Here is a 24,676-nt window from a genome sequence, read left to right as displayed (position 1 = left end):
CTGTGGTCTCATGTACTGATGTCCAAGCAGATTTTAAGAAATGCATGGCATCCAGAATTGTGATTGTGTGTGAAGCTTTTTCCAGAAATGCCAATCTCTTCTGCACAAGAATCTTTCTATATTTCTGCTTCACACAACCGGATGATGCCCTGGTCCAGCGGTTGGAGATGGCTTGTACAGTTCGCAGGAAGAAAAGCTACACATACATTTCTCAAATAAGATGTGTCAACTGGATGCGTGGCACAGCGGTTGATGAACAACTCGATTTTCATCTGCCGCATTCCCATTCTGGCATCATGTGATCGCAAGAAGTTCTCAAAAATCGATGACGTCATCCAAGCATTGGTATTCGCTGTGTACTGGCATGGGAAGTTACGCACATTCTTAAAACTGCGCGGATAATTCCACTTCCCTATCACGAGCGGCGTCAATTTCTCCGTACCACTCTCACTGCAGCCTAATGGCACTGTCAGTCTCTCCTTACTGAGTTTAACTCTATGGCATTTCTCACCCTTGAACTCGTACGTTTTATCAGGAAGAAGCTGAAAAAATAGCCCAGCTTCATCTGCATTAAAAATATCATCAGGGCTACAGTCCTTTAAGATTTCCGGCAGTGTCGTATCTCTCAAGTCTGAACAGTATCGATGTCACTGGCAGCCTCCCAACGGACGGATTGATATGATAGTTTATTCCTTTTTTTTTAAAACCTTCAAGCCATTCATTAGACACACTGAAGTTACAGAATCCCATTTTGCCAGCTAAATGTGATACCTTGGCCTGAATCAATGTTCCATCAATAGGAATATTCGAAGCCCGGGCTTGTTTGAACCAGTTCACCAGAACATCTTCTAAAGCTGGAAACTGGCTTTTACGGATACGTTTTATTTGGTTGCTTCCTCCTGCCAGACAAGCATCCTCAATCTTCTTGCGGTTGCTTACTATCGTATTTAAAGTTGTCGCAGGAATGTCCAACATCCAGGCAATTTGCATACCTTTCATGTGTGGATTAGCATCCACTTTCTCGATAGACTAATTTTTCCTCGTAGGTAAACTGCCTAGCTTTCTTCTTCTCCACAACTTAATGTATTGCAAACCACTAGTCCTATGTTTAAGTACAAAAGGCCTAATTTAACATAAAGATAAGCATCACACATCAGCTGTATACATATGTACAGTAGGCCTAATTTAATATGTTACACTATTCACTTACGAATGAAAATTAAGCACCAAGATTAAGAAACAACACTCAGACAAGGTACTGTTGCGCTATCCAAACAACCGCAGCAAAGACTGGCTTGGGACTGATGCTACCTGTAGCCAAGGCAACTGGCTGTAGGCCGACACGCTAGCCTGCTATGTTGTCTGAGTAGTCTGCCGCCATGAAATTAAGTTCTCTGCCAAATCCTTTTGCACACCAGCTGTGGCTGGAGTGTCCTGCACACAAATTGGCCCGCTAATTTATATTCCTTATGGTGGGAGTTATGAACATACTAAAGAGTGACATAAATGTGCTATCCAGGTTTCTTTAGCATGTATTTAATAGGACATGAACTGGGACTTAGGAATAATAATGTAACAACCAGGGAAACGCGCTAAAGTGTGACGTCCTAACCAGTTTCAACTGTACTTGAAAACAAATTAAAAGTAACTATTACAACACAAAGCGAACAAGAAAGCATACTACTGTACTTAAGTCGAATGGGGTCAGTCACTGGTTTGAGTGTCAAGGAATGAACTGATAACAGTGATGAAACAACATGATCTTCCTGGAAGGAATAGTGTCAAACAGAAGGACAAAAGGAAGACAGAAGGAAGGTCATATGGACAGAGCCTCAATGAAAACAGTGTGGCTTGTTTACACTTGACCGTCTGGGGGATTGGCAGCCAAAACTAATGACCGCAGACCTATGGTTCCTATATTCAAAATACTTGTATTTGTACCCACTAAAACTACATTCATTTACAAAACAAAGTTGTCCATATCCTGCATTTTTATCATTATTTCAGTTAATTCTCTGTTAACAGCATAAAAATAAAGTTCTATGCTAATTTTTGTTCAAAGCATAAACTGTACTTTCTGCAAAATGAAAGTGTATGAAAAATAAAATTTATGATAGAAAACTGACCTGTACAACGTCTTTTAAAATTAGAGGAAGTAGCAACACCTTGGCAAATATTAGGTAAGTACAAAATAGTGCAATATAAATGGTAAACATTAAATATTCAAGATAATTATGATATTAAAACCTAATAAAATGCTTTTTAAAAGAAAATTTGTGTCTTTCTTTCATCAGCATTTTCAGAGTCAGACTTTCCTACTGAGGTGGTTTTTCCATCATGATTTCTTGATGCTTTCACTCAAATATCTCCACACCAGATTTACCTAGGCAATTAGAGATATATTATATTCCTAGTCCCAATCATGTAACTGAGAGTAATACAAACCATAAACCACCATGATACAAGTCACTAATATGTCATTGCTAAGGTGAGGACATCTAGGCACTAAAACCCTATTTCAGACAGCCTAAATAGGCATTAAAAGGTTAAAATGGGTACTATCAAATTATATGTAAATTTGTATTAACTACTCTTCTACTTTTTCCACATCCAAACGGGGTCATGGGTGCAAACAGTGATGCACATGTGGATTTGGCCCTGTTTCACAACCAGACGTCCTTCCTGATGCCAACTCTATGTGGAGGGATGTATTTAGTGTTTCATGTTTCTGTGGTGGCTAGTAGTGTGGTGTGTTGTGTGTATATGAAGCAGTGGCGGTTGGTGCATGAAGGGCGTTTGGGTGCCGCCCCACCACCTTTTCAAAAACCAAACCAAACCAAACCCCATGGCACAACAGCCCCGTACGGCCATGGCCTACCAAGCGACCGTTGCTCAGCCTGAAGGCCTGCAGATTACGAGGTGTCGTGGTCAGCACGACGGATCCTCCCGGCTATTATTCTTGGATTTTTGACTGGGGCCGCGATCTCACCATCGGATAGCTCCTCAATTGTAATCACATAGGCTGAGTGGACCTCGAACCAGCCCTCATATGAAGGTAAAAGTCCCTGACCTGGCCGGGAATCGAACCCAGGGCGTCCAGGTAAGTGGCAGGCACGCTACCCCTACACCGCGGGGTCGGCCTTCTCAAAAACGCTTAACAATATTTCACTCTGTAACTGATTACTAGACCTGGGATTTTAAGGCAAATGCCTATTTCGTTCCTTATGAAATAACATGATTTTTTAAAAATATGTTGATGTTTCATGATAAATCCCTTACATTAATAGAGTTTTATAGTGCCCTAAAATACCTATTTGGACATTTAGAGCCCATTTTACTATTTTAGTGCCTAAAATTGCCTATTTTCTACATTTAAAATAATATTCAACTGTAATTTTTACAATCACACAATGGACATCCCTGGAACGAGAAGGAAAAGCAGAGGGTGGGGTTTTCACAGAAATGTGCTCTTCCCAGACAACAGTCACCAAAGGAATGCTGAGTGAAGGGTGGAGGTGGAGGATTAGCTCAGAAGAACAACGAGCAGGTAGTAAAGGACGTAGTGTGTCGAGTGATGGGGTGAGGGGGAGGATTATCTAGGAAGAACAAGGAGCAGGTAGTATGAAGGGACATACTGTGTCAAGTCGCCAGTGAAAGAACATCTGTTTAAGTGAATATAGTTCATCATGCCTAAAACGAAATCATCTAAGAGTGCGCTTATACAACAATGGCTTGTACAATTTCCAGGGATGTGCATGTATCTTAAATTTCATACTAATCTAAAACTAAGGTTTTGATATTGGCTCCTCGAATTAATTGTAGAGACCTAGTCCAGGCGACCTGGGTTTGATTTTCAGTACCGGCAGTAATTTAGAAATCTATGAGGTCTGGAACGGTGTTGACCCAGCATCATGAGGACAATTGAGAAGCTACAGTGGGCAGGGGTCACGGAGGCAATGCAATACGGCTGAGGGATGTATCGTGCTGACCACACGCCACCCAATATCTGCAGGCCATGCGCTGGGCAGCAACCGTTATTGAAAGCCAAGGCCCTTCAAGGACTGTAGTGTTCTTGTTCTTAATTAACTTTAGAGTAATAATGGCTTAATTTAAATAGTTCAAAATTACAAATTTTATTCAATACCTCACCTTTTCTATTCCTTATCTTAGTCTCTAATTGACATCACTTTATTGTTTTAGATTTCACATGAGAAAAAATGCCACCTTCAGCAGCATGCAGCTACTGCCAGTCACAAAGTGAAAGCAGCCATGAAAAGTAACATTAGACAGACTCTTCTCACACAAACTATATCTCCTACAACCCATAATGGTTTCTATGCTGATATGTTTAGAGCCCTAGTTGCAGCAAATATCCCCTGGAATGCTGTGCATAATCCGGTTTTCAGAGATTTTTCTTTACAGAAATACACCAAGCAGCACATCCCATCATCATCTACATTAAAGAAAAACTATTTAGATATTTGTTACAATGATGTCATTTTGTCAATCAGGGCGGATATTGGGGAGTCTTGCATATGGTTGTGTGTGGACGAAACCACCGACTCTGTGGGCAGGTACATTGCTAACCTTATAGAAGGAAAACTGGAACCCAATCAGGTATCTACCGCTCACCTTCTTTGCTCTAAACAGCTTGAGAAAGTCAACAGTCAAAGTATTGCATACTTCATTAACAAGGGGTTGCAATTGTTGTATCCTGGGAGTGTTGATGATTCTAAAGTCCTCCTTGTCTCCGATGCTGCTTCCTACAGGATTGCCACTGCACCTCTCCTCAAAACTTCCTATCCTTCTTTAATTCATGTTACTTGCATGGCCCATGCCTTGCAGAGACTCGCAGAAACAGTCAGGGCCGAGTTTCCTGCAGTAAATACTCTCATTTCAACAATGAAGAAAGTGTTCTGTAAGGCTCGATCAAGAATAGCCATCTTTCGAGAGAAACTCCCCTCTATTCCTCTTCCACCACAGCCAGTCATCACCCGTTGGGGTTCCTGGGTGGAAGCTGCCCTGTATTATGCAGAACATCTTGAGGAAATCATGACTGTGATATACAATTTGCCTTAAACGGACAACTCTGCATGTGTGTCGTCTGCCAAAGAGCTGTTAAATGATTGTTCCAGTGTTCAGAGAGACATTGCGTATATTCAGGCAAATTTTTCATTTCTTCCAGTCACCATTACAAAAATGGAGGAAAAAGGAAACAGTCTCAAACAGCAATTTTCTGTAACTGAGGAAGCTGAGAATAACATACAAAGTGCTAGGGGCAAGGTAGGGGATAATGATGATGCTTATTGTTTTAAGGGGCCTAACATCGAAGGTCAACGGCCCACAGGGGATAAAATAAGAGAAAAGTGGTTTAGTGTACTGCAGAAGAACGGAGGTTATTCAGTGCTGAAAAGTGTACATCAGGTAATGGATGGGGAAAAGGTAGACTTACCAAGTGAAATTGAATTCAAAAATGTAGGTAAATTTTCCTATGCCCTTCTAACATCCGTGAGTATGGAGCGCTCTTTTTCTGCTTTCAAAATGATTTTAACAGACAAAAGACAGCCTGACTGTGGAAAATTTGGAGAAGATTATTGTTATGTACTGTAGAGCAAACTACGAATGAAAGTACTGTAGGAATGTTCCTCACAAATAATAAACACATACTTCATTCGCGTTTACACCGTTATTGGATGCCTACAGTGCTGTAATTGTGTACAGTGATTTTAGTATTAAGGTTTTAGATCAGTACTGATGATATATCATATAATCCATAACATTTTTGATACATTACTTTTTATATTGTTTTTGATAAATGTCTTTGTTTATTCTGTCTTAATTTTGCAGTTATTTCGGTTAAGAATAGGGATACCACGTTTGTTAAAGTCAAAAAGTATCACGTTACAGTTTAAGTGTATGTTGTAATATTTTAAAGTCTATTTCCTGCCTATCCACACATTTTTAAAACATATTTTAGGTGCCTATTTTATCTTTTCAAAGCCTATTTACTTGTTTTAAAAGCCTATTTTAGGTGCCTAAAACTAATTTTTTTAGAGCCTAAAATCCCAGGTCTACTGATTATATGAAGAGATGGACAAATGTAGTGAAGTCGAACTTATGGTGGTGTGTTACTCAGTTATGCAACGTTATCCTTATTAATTTGGCTGTGAATATTTGCTTTTCTATTTTCAAAAACATGGCAAACTTTCAGACCGTACCTGCTGTTCAGGAAGCACAATGTTTTCTCTTTGGCTCTGATGTGCTCGGGCTGTGGCATGAGAGCCCTCGGTAGGTTCCTAGAGTTAGCAAGTGTGCGGGGTGCGGGAGGAGTCTGGAAGGGCGATACGGGCTTGTCAGAGGAAGGAAAGGTTCAGGCAGGTGTAAAGGCTGTCCGGCGGAGCCCTCAGCAATACTGTCAACCACTTTACGATGTACCTAAAGCCTTTTCCCCCACGTCTTACATTAACTGTTGTTAGAGATTAATTCCAAAACATTTTACAAACAATGAATTCCATTATACTAACTACTGAAACAATTCACTTCCACAAAGAAGCTAAAATAAAGATTTAAAATGTAAACATAAAGTGATGGCACCATTTGTAGGATGATCAAATTGTTGCTGTAGTGCAAGATTTCTGCAGACAAAATTAACATACTAGTTAAAATAACAGGGTAAATTTTACCTTCAGTACTTAAGTCTCATGTTAATATCTTTATTAGTCTCATTAGTGTTTATCTGCCTACTTAACAACTAAATGTTATGGTCTTAGTTTAAGAAGACAACAAAGATGAATTCTATAAGTACTGTACCTAGCATTTTAAGTAGTGGCAGGAATGTAAGTTTTGAACACAGACTAGAATTAAAGAAGTTAGGACCTCCTCGGCCGAATTTAAATATTACACAAGAACAGAAGTTTATAAGAAAATGGATAAACTAGGAAATGCAGTAGCCTACATCAAGCTAAAAGTATGCTGACTGGAATGTGCTTCTTTGTTACTCTTGTTTGGCAATGAATGTAGATGATCTTGCATGAACAACAGCTGGGGTTTCACACATAAAGCACCTTGGTGAAAAGGTGAAAAAGCATACAATGAGCAAGAAACACATAAACCATGGTACTGAATTTTCTATGCTTGGTAGAGTAGATATCTGATGCCAATTAGACAGTGCATATAGACTTAAAATTAAACAAGCAAACAAACAGGTTTCAAAGAATCGCTACATTCTTAGTAAGTTAATCTGTGCTGTTAAGTTTTGTGGGCAGTTTGAACTAGTGCTCAGGGCCCACGATGAGACAGATTAAAAATCTGAATTATCTCCTGAAGAATGTTAAATATGGGCTTTTACTCTACTTGGAAATTAAATTTTGTTATTGATCGCAATTCCATGAAGACATGATGAAACTGTACTGAAATAACTTACTCTCCAGCTACATTACAATTGACCACTGTGTATTTTTCATGTTTTCTTGTTTAAATTTATTCCTTGTTTCAGTTAGGATACTTCTAAAACACGAGAATGTCCTCTCAATCTCACAAGATCACCGGGCTATACTCTCTGCCAGCCAACAAGATATATCAAAGTAAAGAATAAAATGGAAGCTTAAACAGGCATTTCTCACAAGATAGGCACTAGCAGTAAAAGTAGGCATTTATAGGCAATAACAAATGCCTTTTATTTGTCTTAATTTAACATAAAAAGGTTTTTACCTTTACTCTGCATGTTTAACATTTAGAGGAACAAAGAGGCATTTTAGGAAATATCCTCAACATAGTCATTACAGAAAGGATCACAAAGCATGAATAGTAATGCAGTTAGTACAAGTTACATAGTACAGTACTTACCTATGCCAGAACTACCATAAGAATACATATCACCAGACAGAACATCACGTATAAACTGAAGTCCTGAGTTAACATTGCTAAGGAGATTCCTATTTGGTACAGGAGTGTTCTTGAATGATACCTTCGAAAACAAAATGATAAGAACATGTCAGATTTTATATGTAAAACATGAAACAATCTGTTGTTAGTTATAAAATAAATGTCCCCTTCCAAACTTAACACACGTCTCATGAAATATCAGTCATTAATTGGAGAAATATGTTATAAAGTAAAACTTTTACAGAACTACTAATAGAAAGTTCAGGGGTGTAGAACAAGCAGCAGGAATAATAAGATTCTTATGGTGACAGTGCTGTAGCCCATGCAGTTTAATTATGCTCTACATTATAAATGAAATAGCAGTAATTACGAGGGGGGATCAAATATAAACAGGATTTTATTTTTTATTTAAATTCATTTATTGAAGAACACAAGGCAATTACAATTTATTTTTCCACATAGTTTCCTGCTTTTGAAATGCATTTGTCCTAGCGTATGGACAGCTTTTTGATGCCCTCATCGTAAAAAGAACAGGTTCATAATACCAGCCAGTTGTACACCAAGTCTGCCACACTCTCATTATCTTCAAATCCTTGCCCTCCTAGAATTTCTTTAAGCGCTCCGAACAAATAGAAATCGCAGGGCGATAAGTCCGGGCTGTAAGGAGGATAATAAAGTATAGTCCAGCGCATTTCCTGTAGCTTGCAGACAGTTAGAGCTGCAGTATCAGATCACGCATTATTCAATCGGTTGGTCTCGTCTTTTGCGGCGATATGCAACCCTCACCTTGTTCAACAGCTCGCAGTAGTAACCAGCATTGATTGTGCGTTGCTCATGCAAAAAAATCAATCAGCAAAACTCCTCGTCGATCGAAAAAATGGTTGCAAGAACCTTACCAGCTGACAGTCTTTCACCGAACTGTGCAGTCAATCTCTGGCAAATTTCCGCTGCTCTGACATCGTGAGCGTTACTTACGAAACGGTGGGAAATATCTAACAGCATACTCTCCTCACTCCTAAGAGTCACGCCTACGCATACCAGAAGCGCGGGGCCAGTCTTACCCACTGTTGATGTTCAGGAACAAAAATCCGGTTTATATTTGAACGACCTTCGTAGTAGATGCATGTAATGCAAACTTCTATCTCCATACAGTATAAAGTCAAAAAAGATGGATCGTAAAGCTAATTTGAAGAGGCGCTTCCATTCAGCTGTCAGTTCAAACTTAGTCACACGGTTTCTTTTTTCTTTCCTTCCTTTTTTTTTTTTTTTTTTTTTTTGCTATGATGGGATCAGATAGAGTGAGGACCGTGAAGGAAGCAACCGTGGTCTTAATTAAGGAACAGCCCCATTTGCCTGTTGTGAAAATGGGAAACAATGGAAAATTATCTTCACGGCTGCTGAGAGTGGGGTTCAAACCCACTATCTCCTGAGTGCAAACTCACAGCTACGTGATCTAAACCACTTAGCCAACTCACTCAGTGAGCCACACATGATAAGTGTGTGTTTTTAATGCTTATTACTGTATGCATTATATTAAATGATAATTCAGTAACTACAGACAATTTATATTTTAATGTAAAACATGCTATAGGCCTATATGCGGATAAGATGATCACCTTCATTATAATGCACTTCCCATTTTCTGCAATAGGCTGCAATACACATGAAAATAGATTTTCCTTGATATTAAGCCAGAAGCACACTCCCTCCTTCACCTTGTGACTGAAATATTTGTTCATGTAATACTTTGTTACCCTTGCCAAACACTGACAGTTCAATGGAGGAAGGTATGGACTAGGAGGGGGGTGGTTAAAGAGCAGAAATAGGAAATAGCCTGAACTGCAGTAGGTGCATTTAATTAGTGCAAGTGTGCAGGCTGTTAGTAGCTTTGCGTAGTAGATCTGTTCTTGTGTCTGACTACATTACTACAAGGTCACAACTACAAGCAGTGGTGTAAACCGACATATGAAAAATCAGTTCAGGTCCCAGTGTGAGCATGAATTCTTATTTCAAGATAGGCGTAATATTGCATAATGTTTAGTGCGCAGTAGTACAAGGACAACATTACAACAATATCATTTAGAACACCACTACAAGAAAAAGCATTCTGAATAGTATAGAGACATAAGTTGACAATAGCGAGGCTATTGTAATGAGGCTATGTTGTGAGGAAGATGTGGTTGATGTATTAAGTAATTACAAAACAGTACTTACTATGGGAAATACATATATTTCCATCATAGACTGCTATGCCTTTCAGCATACAGTCTGCAAGTCTTTGTGATTTAACTAAAAATCTCCATAATCCTCTATTTGTTACTAGCTCTACAGCCTTGTTTAGTATACCTCTTCTCTTTAAATCATTAAAAACCAAGTCTATCCATCATTGCCTTGGTCTCCCTCTACTTCTTTTCCCTCCATGACATAGTCCATTACTCTCTTAGGTAACCTACCGTCCTCTATTTGTTTCACAAGGCCCTACCATGTGCTTATGCATACATGCTCATCCATCAAGTTTATTCCTAACATAGTCCTTATCTCCACATTCCATGTACCTCCAACCACTATTCCCACATAGTTTTACCCATTATTTGACTTCTTTCTTATAGAATACTTTTGATCAAAATGACAAGCTCTCAGCATTAGCTTTGTTGCACACTGATTCAATTACACTTCCTATGCTAGTGCATACCGTGGAGGCCACTGCATAGGCTACTTGAAGCCACCTGCAGTGCCAATGCACTATGAGAGACTTAGTCTCACTACCAAAAATTGATGCCTGCTTGGCCATCAGATGATATAGATGTTGAAAATGCTGGCAACCAGGAATGAGTTAGCTGGAAAATTTATAATGTTCAATAACGGACCATTTACACTGGTATTATAAATTTACTCATTCGGGACAAATATTTCAGATTCCCTATGGTAATCAACATCTATATCATCTGATGGCCAAGCAGGCATCAATTTTTGGTAGTGAGACAAAGTCTCTCATAGTGCATTGGCAATGCCGGTGGTTTCAAGTAGCCTACGCAGTGGCCTCCACAGTATGCACTAGCCATGCGTCTTGGTAGATATGCTAGATACCAACTGATGAGCCCAACCTAGCACATGGGGGCAAAATGCTGGCAACCAGGAATGAGTTAGCTGGAAAATTTATAATGTCCAATAACGGAACATTTATATGAGGGAAGATATAGTGACTTTGAGGGAGATAATTGGGCTCGTAATGGAGGACAGGAATGAAGGTAGGTCACCCTCAATAAATGTACAGCATATGGTAGATGGACAAGAGGGAGGGGAAGGAGGGGAAGAAGTTCTAAGATACCAATGAGCTGATGTTTTAAGGGCAAGGAAAATAAGGGCTAAGGGTTCTTCTCAGGGAGTGAGCCCAGGAGAGGAATTGGTGAGGAACCAGTATGAGTCATTACAGGAAGAAGAACAGAGGGAAGATGAAAATTAGGGAAGTGCCACAAAGGAGGGGTGGAGCAAGAGGAAAGGGAACAGTAGGGAACAGAAACACAGAGTAGAGGATAAAAAGCAGGAGGTGGAAAAGGGTAGTGAGAGGGAAAGAAGGGTGCAGGAAGTAGGTTCAGCAGGTGTCAGGGAAGTTAAGGGACACATGAAAGAAGGGGATCTTTTTTTTTTTGCTAGTGGCTTTACGTTGCACAGACACAGATAGGTCTTATGGCGGAGTTGGAAGGAAGCGGCTGTGGCCTTATTTAAGGTACAGCCCCAGCATTAGCCTGGTGTGAAAATGGGAAACCACGGAAAACCATCTTCAATGCTGCCGACAGTGGGATTCGAACCCACTATCTCCCGGATGCAAGCTCACAGTTGCGCACCCCTAACCGCATGGCCAAGTTATCCAGGAATTGGGTTAAGGCAGATGTTGAGAAAAACAAAAGGGAATTAGAGGGTCAGGAGAAGGTGCCTCAACCATCTGAGCCACTCAGCCCGGCTTGGAAAATAGTAAATATAATCATAACAATGTATTTTCAATCAATCACTACTGATCTGCATTTAGGTCAGTCGCCCAGGTGGCAGATTCTCTACCTGGTTGTTTTCCTAGCCTTTTCTTAAATGTTTGCAAAGAAATTGCAAATTTATTGAAAATCTCCCTTGGTTAAGCTATTCCAATCACTAACCCTCCTTCCTATAAATGAATATTTACCCCAATTTGTCCTCTTGATTTCCAGCTTTATCCTCATATTGTGATCTTTCCTAATTTTAAAGACATCACTCAAACTTATTTGTCTACTGATATCATTCCACGACATACCGACAGCTTGGAACATACCACTTAGTCCAGCAGCTCGTCTCCTTTCTCCCAAGTCTTCCCAGCCTAAACTTTGCAACATTTTCGTAACACTACTATTTAGTTGGAAATCACCCAGAACAAATCTAGCTGCTTTTCTTTGGTTTTTTTCCAGTTCTTGAATCAAATAATCCTGGTGAGGGTCCCATACACTGGTACCATACTTCTGTTGGGGTCTTACCACACACTTATATGCCCTCTCAACGTTTGCTAGAAACGACCTCCCCACGGAAGGAGCCGTCAGTCCAGACATAACGTTCAACATGCTGTTCAAGGTTTCAAATTGAAGTGGGAATCTTTATCTCAAGTCATACTACGATCCTCATATGACCAATTAAACTTCTTTGGAACCACCTAATACAAGTAAAGAAGTACCAACTCACATTGACAACATAAAAATAGTATAGATTTCACTTAACCTGGACATACACAGGCTGGACATTACATAATAACTTTACAACGGAATTGTCAATAATTTTATGCCGCAGCATTTCAACTGTACCATAATTTTAACTCATTTCATGCATCATCGTAGTTGATAGTAATGTGTTTTATAACATGTTTTAAAATGTGTTTTAGGTTGTTTTGGGTACGTATATGGAATTGTTCAATTTGCATCTAGGCCTGATGATGGCATATTACAGATGCCGATCACCCTTATTACAAGTGATTGACTAGAATAAAATATTATTGTATTAAATAGGTGGACATTTGAAAACCTTAATTACTGTAATCACAGGGACTCGCACTATCCTGTGGTGTTCCTCATGTAGTGGGTACTAATCATAGGCAAGCCAGAACCAGGGTGTCGCTCATATAGTGGTACTAATCACAAGTACTGTAAAAGTCGACAGCGCACTTTGTTGCTACTAATCACAAACCTATTTTGTACCTAACATAGTGGTACTACGCACTAGTAAAAGTGACCCATGGTGTTCCCCGGATGGTGGTACTAATTACAAGTATTCTCATGGTTCTAATTCTATCATCCCTTGGTTGCCCCTTTTAGTCACCTCTTATTACAGGCAGGGGATACCATAGGTTTATTCTTCGTCTGCATCCCCCACCCACAATGTGTTTTATCGAGATTTGCCTTAAGCAATACAATACATGTGAACTCTCATCGGTTTTTATTTCATAGTATTACTTCAAATGGCCCCAGAGTAATGAATTTTTAAACACAGTCTAAACCTACATTACAAATTACCTGTAGCTTGAGAAAAGTCTAGCTTAGCTTCTAACAAGGGAACTCTTTCATTTGTCAGTCTCCAATCTGATTGAAATTTGGTACGATGACTTCCAAAGGAATGTTTCATTCAGCCATATCAAAATTAGATGCCCAATCACATATTTAGCACCTGTTTTGGGGTGTCAAAGGTTGCTCGTTTCAGCATCGCATGGACAGGAGTGAGTTGCAGGAAGCCGAGGCTAGGGAAGTAATATTTGTGCGAGAGAGAAAGAGTGATAGCATGGCAGATGAACCGGCCAGCCAAGCCGCCTCTATCTGCTTCCCACCGCTCACTTCTGTCTATACGGTGCTTAATCGAGTGAACTTTGACATCCCAAAACCGGTACTAAATATACAATTGGGCATCTAATTCTGATATGGCTGAATAAAAGATTCCTACCAAAGTTGTTGTACCAAATCTCAATCAGATCAGAGACTTACAGATGAAAGGGTTTCCAAGTAAGTCATGTTTGAGATGTTAAGATAACAACAACAACAACAACAATAACAATAATAATAATAATAATAATAATAATAATAGTAATAATAATAACAACAATAACAACAACATTCATGAATAGCAGGATAATACTTGAAGGTTATCCATACCTCAGACATAGAGGATGCACGAACACCCAAACTGAACTCTGGTGATTGCACTGTAATACCTTCAAACGCCTTTTCAACCAAGAATACTGAGAATTCGCCCTCTGTCTGGAAGTAAGAATCATTAAAATGAATGGAATCCTGCAACACAACTGAGCAAGCAAATTCTATGTAAAATAGAACTTTCAACATACATGTTTATGATAGAAATATATCTTAAGCATTAGGATTATCTTGCAAATAAAATATATTTGTGTACCTGTTTCATGCATTTATGTATTTTTTTAAATATCTTCTCAGCACGGAAGAATACAGAAGCTTGTATTAGAAATAAAATTAATTTGTCAGGTATTTTCTGCTCATCATTAACTCATCTCATCAGCAACTATTTCCCCAAAGTCTAAAGTTTCTGAGCTCACTTCATACAGCTACTGAAGTTTGTCTATTACAGTGAAACTTTGGAATGCGGGTAACTTGGTCTACGAGTGTTTTGCAAGACGAGCAAACATTTTAAATAAATTATAACTTGATAAGCGAGTGTTACGTGTGCCTACGTTTTCCCCTCCCCTGTTCGTTTGTTGAATGGATGAACGAGATCTTTGGTCCTATAGTGAAGAAATACCTTTCGGAAAATAATCCGACGCTGAAAGTCTTGCTGGTTATGGACAATGCTCCTGCTCATCCTCCAGGCTTTGAGGCCTTGAGGATGACTTACTGGAGAAATTAAAGTTTGTTAACGTTAAGTTCCATCCTCCCAACACTACTCCACTACTCCAGCCTATTGATCAGCATGTCATTTCAAACTTCAAGAAGCTATACACCAAAGCACTATTTCAGCGATGCTTCGAAGTGACCGAAGAAACAAACCTTACCCTCCGAGAGTTTGGGAGAAATCATTTCCCCATCGTGAAATGCCTGAAGATCATCGATAAAGCCTGGGATTGAGTCACCAAGAGAACTCTCACTTCCGCTTGGGGAAAGCTGTGGCCTGACTATGTTCTTGGACGTGACCTTGAGGGGATTGCTGGTGACAATGAGCCGCCGATTGTCGATGAAATTGTGTCCTTAGGGAAGACTATGGGGCTGGAGGTGAATGACGTGGACATTCAAGAGCTGGTGAAAGAACATACCCAGAAACTGACCACCAACGAACTGACGGACCTGCATCGCGAACAACAGGAGGAGATAATTTTACAAAGTTTATTCCACCACTCAATACTGTACAATATTTGCAATGTCTATAAATACATTACAATATGTTATCAAAGGACTAGGGGCATACTGTAATGTATTTATAGACATTGCAATTATTGTACAGTATTGAGTAGGTGGAATAAACTTTGTAAATTATATGTAATCTTAATTCAATACGGAACCAATAATGAAATTTATAACTTAGAACAACAGGAGGAGGTTATGGAGATCTCGTCCGGGGAAGAGGAGGAGGAAAAGTCAATGGAATCTCTCACTTCAACTGAGACTCGGGAGAAGTGCAAAGTGTGGAAAACGGTGCAAAAGTTTGTAGAAAAAAATCACCCAAATAAGGCTGTAGCAGTACGAGCGATGAATCAGTTCAATGACAATGCAATGTCACATTTTTGTGAAATCCTCAAAAAGAGGCAAAAGCAACAGTCATTGGACAGGTTCCTTGTCAAAGTTGTACAAAAAGAAAAAAATTACAGTGAGCCAACAGACAGCAATGATTCTGTTAGTGAAATTCGTGCTACACAGTAACTCTTCTCATGTCATCTCTCATTTCCCTCACACCAACAATGATTCTATTGTAACGAAAAGTGCACTTTAATTTGTTTTGCGTTATATTTTGTTTTAGAAATGGTATGCGAATAAAAAAATTTGTGTTGTGGATGAATCATCTGCGTTTCAATTGTTTCTTATGGGAAAACTTGCTTTGATATACGAGCGCTTTGGATTACAAGCATGTTGCTGGAACGAATTAAGCCCACAATCCAAGGTTCTACTGTATTTTGTTATGCCATAGGAAAGGTATCAGACATTCTGCAAGCAGCCATAAATTAATCCACAATTCATAGTGTCATGCCTCTGCAGGTTTTGACACACTCTAATAAGATTATCCAAGGATCTGTTTGGGTTATCATGATTTGGATATATTCAAAGATGACCACCAATAAACCAGTCAAATAATAATAATAATAATAATAATAATAATAATAATAATAATAATAATAATAATAATAATAATAATAATAATAATAACAACAACAACATACATCTTCATTATAAAATGTTATGCCTTCCAGCATTCAGCCTGCAAGCCTCTGTGAATTTACTTATCACCACTATAATCCTCTATTTGTAACTAGTACTCTGGCCTCATTTAGTTCTATCTCTCTTTAAATTGTTAGAAACCGAGTCTAACCATTGTCGTATTGGTCTCCTTCCACTGCCCTCACCCTCCAAAACAAACAGAGCCCATTATTCTCCTAGGTAACGTATCCTCTTCCATTCACCACACATGACCCCACCACCAAAGCCAGTTTATACGTACACCTTCATCCATCGTGTTCATTCCAACTTAGCCGAGTACCCTCCAGCTATTGTTCCCAACTGTTTGTACCAGCAATCATTCTCACTACTTTCATGTCTGTCACCTCTAGCTTATGAATAAGATATCCTGAGTCCACCCGGCTTTCACTCCTGTACAGCAAAGTTGATCTGAAAACGGGATGATGTAAAGATAGTTTGGTCCGGGAGCTGACTTCCTTCTTATAAAATACTGTTGATCATAACTTCGAGCTTACTGCATTAGCTTTACTGCACCTTGATTAATCATATTGGGAGAACATGCACCCTACTGGAAATTATCTACCTGTTCCAGCTTTGTATCGCCAATCTGACATTCAATTCTCTTGGGTTTCTTACCTACTGACATCAATTTAGTCTTAGAAAGGCTCATTTTTATACCATAATCATTGTACCTATTTTCAAGTTCCAGGATATTAGACTGCTGGCTTTTGGCACTATCTGCCATTAAGAACAAGTCGTCAGCATAGACCAGACTGCTTACTATATTTTCACTTTACTGAAACCCTCCCTGCCATTTCATTAATACCTTTCAGCAGATGATCCATGTAAACTATGAACAACAAAGGAGAAAGATTAGCCTTGTCTAACCCCTGTAAGTACCTTGAACCAAAAGCTCATTCTACCATCAATTCTCACTGCAGACCAATTGTCAACAATTTTGATTGATTTTAATAATCCACATTTAATCCCATAGTCCCCAAGTACGGTAAACATCTTTTCCCTCGGTACTCTGTCATATGCCTTTTCTAGATCTACAAAACAAACAACTGTCTATTCCTCCCGTAGCATTTTTCAGTTACCTGGCGCATACTGAAAAGTTGATCCTGACAGCCACTCTATAGTCTGAATCCACACTGACAAAATATGGATGAATTTGGATCAACTTCACAAAGCTGTATAAAGTGGAGAGGTCCACAAAAAATGCAATGACCATGGCTACTGCAGATCTGGTGACCCTTCTTCAAAAGTTATCTTCTGGCAAAGCAAGCTTGTAGTTTTACATGACTTGACATTACCATCACGGTCACGGGGTGTCCTATTAGCACTGAATCATTCATGCTCTCATGTAACAGTCTTCAACCAACATTCAACAAATGCTAAGTCCTTCCAAAAAGTTTCCCTCAAAGGCTTTCACATGAAGTCTAAATATCGTATAAAGAAGCTGGTTTTGTTCTTTTGATTTTTCTTGCATTTATCTGGCAGTGAAGTATAAAACAACACAGGGTTTCTGGTAGGGGCTCTTCTGTGAATGGTAGGTGAAAGTTAGATAGTAATCCTTCTAAAAAATTTGAAGTAAAAGGAAGCAGTGATAGTTGCCGCATTGTATTACTTTCTGAAGAGGGTAAATAATGAGCATATTTCATAGGTCAGCAGGGATGGTTTTGGTGTTTTAAAAATTTTGGCATTAAGTGCACTTGTACGTTCAGCTACTATGTGGCCTCCTTCACTGAAAAATTTGCCAGGTATTCCATCTAATCCTGAAACTTATTTGTTCACCTAAATAAATTTATTAGGCTATGTAGGAAACGTATCAAACATTTTTGTACTGAAATGTGAATCTCAGGTTAAGAGGTTCTCTTGATGTGCTCTTGTTTACATCTTTAGATTGCAGAAACTTTAGGTCTTGAATTGATGGACCAGAGCCAGTTTGGTGGCACTGAAGAAAGCTTACTTATTACTGATTCCAGTTAGTCTGCGTTTCAAGAGATTCCGCTGTCTACAAATGGTTCTTCAGCATCAGTAGACCTATACTTCAATGCGCTTCAGTTTTGGCTTCTTGGCTTTTCGGTGTTGTATGGATTTTGGATCATTTTGGCAAATGTATGTTTAAGCAATACTGTGATATTTTCTTGTAATGCATATTTTACTGTGATCCATGATGGGACTACTACTAAACAATAGCTTTTTACGTCATCTTTTGTTCGACAAGTGCAGTTTTGAAATCATATTAAGTGTCATTAATCTTGTGACCTACTAGTTTTTATTCCACATCCACTAGACCATTTATCAAATGTCTAATGTTTTTTAAATGTGTACACTAGTGTATTTTACATGTCAGTAATTGTAGCCTTGGCTCAGAAGGTTGAACCCCCCCCGTTCGTTTATGACTTCACTATGTCCTAATTCTAATTTTGTGATTAAAAGCTGAGGATGACCGCTATATACAGTCTAAACTAGTACTGTTTGAGAGTAAACTGTGCACTGATTAGGTGGTTTTTTTTTTTTTGCTAGGGGCTTTACGTCGCACCGACACAGATAGGTCTTATGGCGACGATGGGATAGGAAAGGCCTAGGAGTTGGAAGGAAGCGGCCGTGGCCTTAATTAAGGTACAGCCCCAGCATTTGCCTGGTGTGAAAATGGGAAACCACGGAAAACCATCTTCAGGGCTGCCGATAGTGGGATTCGAACCTACTATCTCCCGGCTGCAAGCTCACAGCCGCGCGCCTCTACGCGCACGGCCAACTCGCCCGGTGTGATTAGGTGTATAATAAACTAAAGTTTTTGTAAAAAGTAAATGTATGTTTTTTTTTTTTGTTTTTTTTTTTCAATTGTGGTCTATGAGGCTCTGAAACTCTTAGTCCTTTGTTCTGATGATCAGTTCCTTTTGATTCCATAATTTTAGAAAATCATACAGGGCTATTACAGATTGTATCGTCCGCCCCCGTAGCGTAACGGTTAGTGTTATTAGCTGCCGTCCTCGGGGGCCCGGGTTCGATCCCCGGTACTGCCAGAAATTTAAGAATGGCAGGAGGGCTGGTATGTGGTTGAAATGGTACATGCAGCTCACCTCCAATGCACCACCTCGGGATGAGGACACGAGTTTACTTTACAGACTGTATCAATTAGTGGTCAGTTCAGCAACGGTCAACAGTTGTCATGACTTGCAATTCATTCACTGTGATAATCTCTGGCACATACTTACAACTACATTATCAATTAAATACCAATATGTTGGCCTGCATTGTTGCCATGAGATTCTGAACTTGTGGATTCAATTAAAGTTACTCTTGCTCATGTCCTCCATGCCAATGATTCCTGCCCAGAGTGCAGAGTCAAGCCGAACTCAGTCACTGATGTCTCCTACAAGGATAATTTTGTCACAGCGAAGTATATTTCATTTCCATCAAGTCAGCAGTGGTGGTAGAGTGAGTTCTTGATTCAAAGCACTTACTGTAAATCTCAAGGTTCCAATTTTCATCCTTCCTTCAAAGAACACCTCAACCATTTACTGAACTATGAAAATTTGGAGGGTAAGACTCTGCTGAGTTGTCTTGTAAACAACCTGACTTACGCTGATGATGTCGCTGTAATGGCAGATTTGAGACTGAACAAAATTTGCAATCTAATACACTGGAATTTGAAGAAAATTGTTGATAGTATTATGAAAAGTGAGCATTCCCATTATCAACAAGATATAAGCAGGGAAGAAAGCAAATAACATTGCCAGGCAGAAAATATGAAATTAGAAATTATAGACTGTATCAATCAGTGGTCAGTCCAGCAATCATCAGGGTGTGCTTTTCCTTGGATGGCAATATAGTGACAAAAATTGAACACAGTTGAGAATGGTTTATATGTAACTCAGTTCTGCATAATTGTTTTATAGGCAAATTTCTGTACTTCCTGGCAAAATATAACTTAAAAATATGTTAATTAAAAATAATTCATACGTAACCCATTCAGTGTTACACGTATTCATTTTTGTTGAAAGGAACTTATTGTACATAACAAAGTTAAATTAACGTTGCCAACATAGATGCATATGTGATACATTACAGTCGGCTTTGTTGCCAGTGGCTCTTTAGCTGCAGATGTCAGAGGGCTGCAGTGCAATAGTGTAACGAAGGTCATGGGAAAAGACTGCACAGTATTTAACTAAAAGAGAAAGTTTATGAGACACCTTGATTTGCACGCAACAGAGTTACCAAAATACAGGTGAATTAGAAATGTGATATATTAGACTGGGCATTGTTTGCATCAGGAGTTTAGCTGTTGCTGTCGGACGGGTGCGGTAGTGTAGCGAGTCATTGGAAGTGACCATGCGGCATAATACTAAAGTAGAAAGATTATGAGACCCATGTTTGGGACATAGGACACACTGTAAGCAGGTTATGCAAACAAGACACATTAAAATGATGCTGAGAGCTGACACTTACCGTATTGAGTAATATAAACTGCGTGTCTATCAATAGAAATTGTACACTGCTATCAGTTGATCACGGAGAATGGAAAGGAAAAAGTTACACACTTGACAAGGAAGTAAAATTTATACAAGAAGTGAACAATAATCCACATAACCCTAAAACTGAAATAGTTGGAGTTTAGGAATTGCTTATACCTCACTCTGCACAGTCATTATTAAAAATAATGCTATTTAAGACAAGTGTTTAAAAAATTGGATGCAAAATTAACAATGCTAATTAATAATATTTAGACTGATGCTTTCATGGCCCATAGGGGCTGCCTTGCCAAGGCGGTAAAGGCATGCTCGGTTCGCCCGGAAGGATTTGGGTTCGAATCCCCATCAGGAAGTCGTAAAATTTAAGAAACAAGATTTCCACCTCCGGAGGTGCATATGGCCCTGAGGTTCACTCAGCCTACACCAAAAATGAGTACCAGGTTAATTCCTGGGGGCCAATGCGGCCGGGCCTAGAGCTAACCACTCTACCCTATCACGTGCCGAGGTTAACAATGGTGGAAGCCTTTACCTTCCACTCCTCCAAGGGCCTTCATGGCCTGTACAGAGGTGACTTTGCTTGCTTTTTTCATGGCCCACAACTGTAGACATGATAATAAGCTTTTGGGTTTCTGCTGTCGGAAAATAAGGTGAAATTCTTTACGTTTTGCAGAGAACTTTGCTCCGTGTCTTCAGAAGAAAATTTTGTCTGTTTATGAGCAGGACTTCTCTAATAAAGAAGTTTTAGATTAAAGAATGCTTTACCGTTGGTCTATAGTAAGTGGTACTTTCATTCATCACTAGATGGCTCACTGTGTGCTAGCCTTCCGACCTCTAATTAAGATGTTTCTTGTTCCATCATATGCGCATGTGAAGTAAACAGCAAGGTCACCAGACGAATCAGCGACAAATGCAGTAGAAGAAATAATAAATAAAAATAAAATGAAATGAAAAATAAAATAAAGTGCAATGAAAGGCTAACAGGACAGAAGAATAAAACAGAACTGAAGATGGAAAGAAAACTGTGTAGCAGAAAAAATGAGGGAGGGGGAAAGGGAGACATACTACAATGAGGTTGAAGACATGGAAGTGAAAAGAAGTAAGAATAATACAATAACAGGTGTATACAGGTTATGAAAGTATGATCCATAGCACATAGCTTCATCTGGTGATGAGGAGAGTACAAATTTGGAAAATTCGTAAACTAAATAACAATAGTGAAAGGAAAGGGAAGAGAACTACGTAAGTAAATCCTTAATGGCTAGCAACTACATATTACTTAACTGACAGCAAGTGTCCCTGTTGAAATTATTAGAATTTTTACGTATTTCCACAGCTTCTCGTATGATCCTAGACCTGTAGTGTTTAGTGAAGGTAGTAAGAGCTCGAACATCTTGGAACACAACATCACGACCCATAGATAGGGCATGCCGGACAAGTCAGCAATAGCTGAGCTAGATATACTGTTGATGTTCCTTGATACGAGTACCAATCAATATTCAGTTGATGTTCCTTGATACGAGTGCCAATCGACAGCATGTTTGGCCAATGTATACCTTGCTGCAAGTACAGGGAATTTTGTACACCCCATGGTGTAATAGTGGGGACAATTTGGCCTTACTTTTACCTAAACTGTGAGCAATTTTTGCGACTGTGCCAAACATGGTTTTTATGTTGTGCTTGTGGAGGACCTCGGCGATTCGATCTGTGGTATTGTGGATGAAAAGTAGGTAGGTAATTCCCTTCAGTCTTCGTTCTGTGAGTTTCACTTAGTCTTCCCTCCGGGATACAGGGCTCTATGAATCTGCACATTGTTGTAACCATTACCCTTGAACATGACTGAGTGTGTCCTTCTCCTCCTGGATAATTGTTAGCTCACAAATTTGTTTCACCCTCGTGATGTCATGAGAATGCCCTGTTTTTGTGCTGCATGGTTGTGAGAATCTCCATGGAGATAGCGAACTGTGTGGGTAGGCTTATGATAGATGGTGTGCCCTAAGGAGCCATCTGGTTTCTATCCTACTAGAATATCCAAGAAAGGAAGGCATCCATCCGACTATCTCCATAGTGAATTTCATTGAAGGATGCTGCTGATTTAGGTGGTTTAGAAATAGGTGAAGTTTCTCAGGACGTTCTGCCCAGACCACAGATGTATCATCAACATACCTCCACCAAATCATTGGTTTGATGAACACCAAAGGAACAGTCTCAAAATGCTCCATAAAGAAATCAGCCACTACCAGCAAAAGAGGACTCCTTATAGCCACACCCTCCGTCTTGTTTGTAAAATTGACCATCCCACAAGAAATAGATGGATGTCATGCAGTGGTGAAATAGCTTAGTAATATCCTCAGGGAACAGATGCTCAATGAGACATGATAGATTCCATCGGCACTCGGACACTCCTGGTACTAAAGGTCATAAGATAAATAAATAAAATTTATATGTAAAATCTGCTCTTCACCTTGACATACATGTAACACAGATTCAACTATACAACTGTAAGAAAGCTAAGGCAATAAGTTTGAAGTTGCAAAGGTATATATGGTAACACAGTAGTGCAATCATAAACCAAATTTTATCCCATTTAGCCACTATATAATCTAAAGTAATTAATCAACAACTACTCACTCCTGTTTGGGCTATGACAATAAAAATCCCTGCAGATGAAGCATTCTTCACAAACTTCTTTGTTCCATTAAGTATCCAAGTCTCTCCATCTTCAGATAACTTTGCTGTTGTCCTTATAGAAGAAACATCCGTTCCATCATAATTTTCAGAAAGACAGACAGTTGCAGTTAATTTACCACTAGCAAGGTCTTTAAGATAAGCATTATTTACCACTGGATTACAAGCAAGCAGCACACTCTGAAAGAGTAAAAAGGGAAATTGTCATTATAAAATAATTATGAGTAAGTGCTAGTGATGATAAATTGCTTTACTTAGGACTACAGAAAAAAAGGGTCATCACCTTCATACATCTGGTATGTATAAATGACTACAATATTCACAATAGCCACAGAAATTGGGCATGTTCAAAATCAAATTAGTTCTCTGCTCCTCCCATAGTACATGTCTGACACCACACAACATATATCTATTATGAAGTACAAAAACCACACTCAAAGGAGAAAGGCAACCACACTAATCCTGACAGTACGCAAAACTGCAATGTACTTTCCTTATGTCTTTCCTTTCTCAGCACATACCACTGTAGGCTATACTTACTCCATAGCTCTACAGTCCTTGAAGAGCCTTGGCCTCTTTAATCACTTCCGCCCATTCTGCTCTGTCCTGTGCATTCTCTGCCAACCTTGGACTCCCATCTGATGTAGATCTTCCTCCACATCATCCAGCCATCCCTTCGTTGGTCTAGCTCTGCCCTCACAGGTCCGACTCTATTGAGGTTCGGCACATTCAACGTTGCAATCCTTAAATCATTTGTCCTTTTCCATTGCCTGAGTCTGTCTGATAAATACTTCCAGCTTCTGTTGTTAGGTTTCGTACTGATTATTTTTTCTGGGATGAGTTGTTAGACCATGCCCAACCCCCAACCTGAAGGACCAGGATATTCCATTTAGTCTGGATCATCACCTTCAACCTGCCAGCATGGAAGGCCCTTCTAGTAGCTAAGTTACTGCCAGCATAGCTCACAGGATCTCATTTGACCACGCAAGCCCCACCACCACGATAAGGTAAGGATATCATTAGTGGAGCTGCTGTAGGCTATAGTTTAGCATAGTGGCAATTTAAAAAAAAAAAAAAAAAAAAACCACACACACACACACACACATTACATACAATCAGGTATACACAATGACAGGTTGTCAGCAACAGAAAAAGAGATAAAAAGGAGATAAGGGGCAATGATAATCTTAACCTCTTCATACACTGTGT

The 24,676-nt window shown here is 39.3% G+C and overlaps 1 protein-coding gene across 2 annotated transcripts in view; it reads right to left on the bottom strand.

The window, feature by feature from the left end:
- Window positions 1-24,676, bottom strand: part of LOC136864274 (complex I assembly factor ACAD9, mitochondrial) — a 161,092-nt gene that overhangs the window by 112,331 nt on the left and 24,085 nt on the right. The window contains exons 3-5 of one of the 2 annotated variants that reach the window (XM_067141047.2): window positions 23,411-23,647; window positions 14,040-14,144; window positions 7,846-7,966 (exon numbers count right to left, since the gene is read on the bottom strand). In XM_067141047.2, coding sequence (XP_066997148.2) covers window positions 7,846-7,966; window positions 14,040-14,144; window positions 23,411-23,647 — 463 coding nt within the window. The remainder of the gene's footprint in view (window positions 1-7,845; window positions 7,967-14,039; window positions 14,145-23,410; window positions 23,648-24,676) is intronic. The other variant, XM_067141048.2, reaches the window with a different exon arrangement.

The sequence above is a fragment of the Anabrus simplex genome, chromosome 2 (assembly GCF_040414725.1).
Source record: "Anabrus simplex isolate iqAnaSimp1 chromosome 2, ASM4041472v1, whole genome shotgun sequence".
Taxonomy (NCBI): domain Eukaryota; kingdom Metazoa; phylum Arthropoda; class Insecta; order Orthoptera; family Tettigoniidae; genus Anabrus; species Anabrus simplex.
Note: the sequence above shows the minus strand (reverse complement) of the source record. Positions and strands in the feature narration are given on the sequence as shown.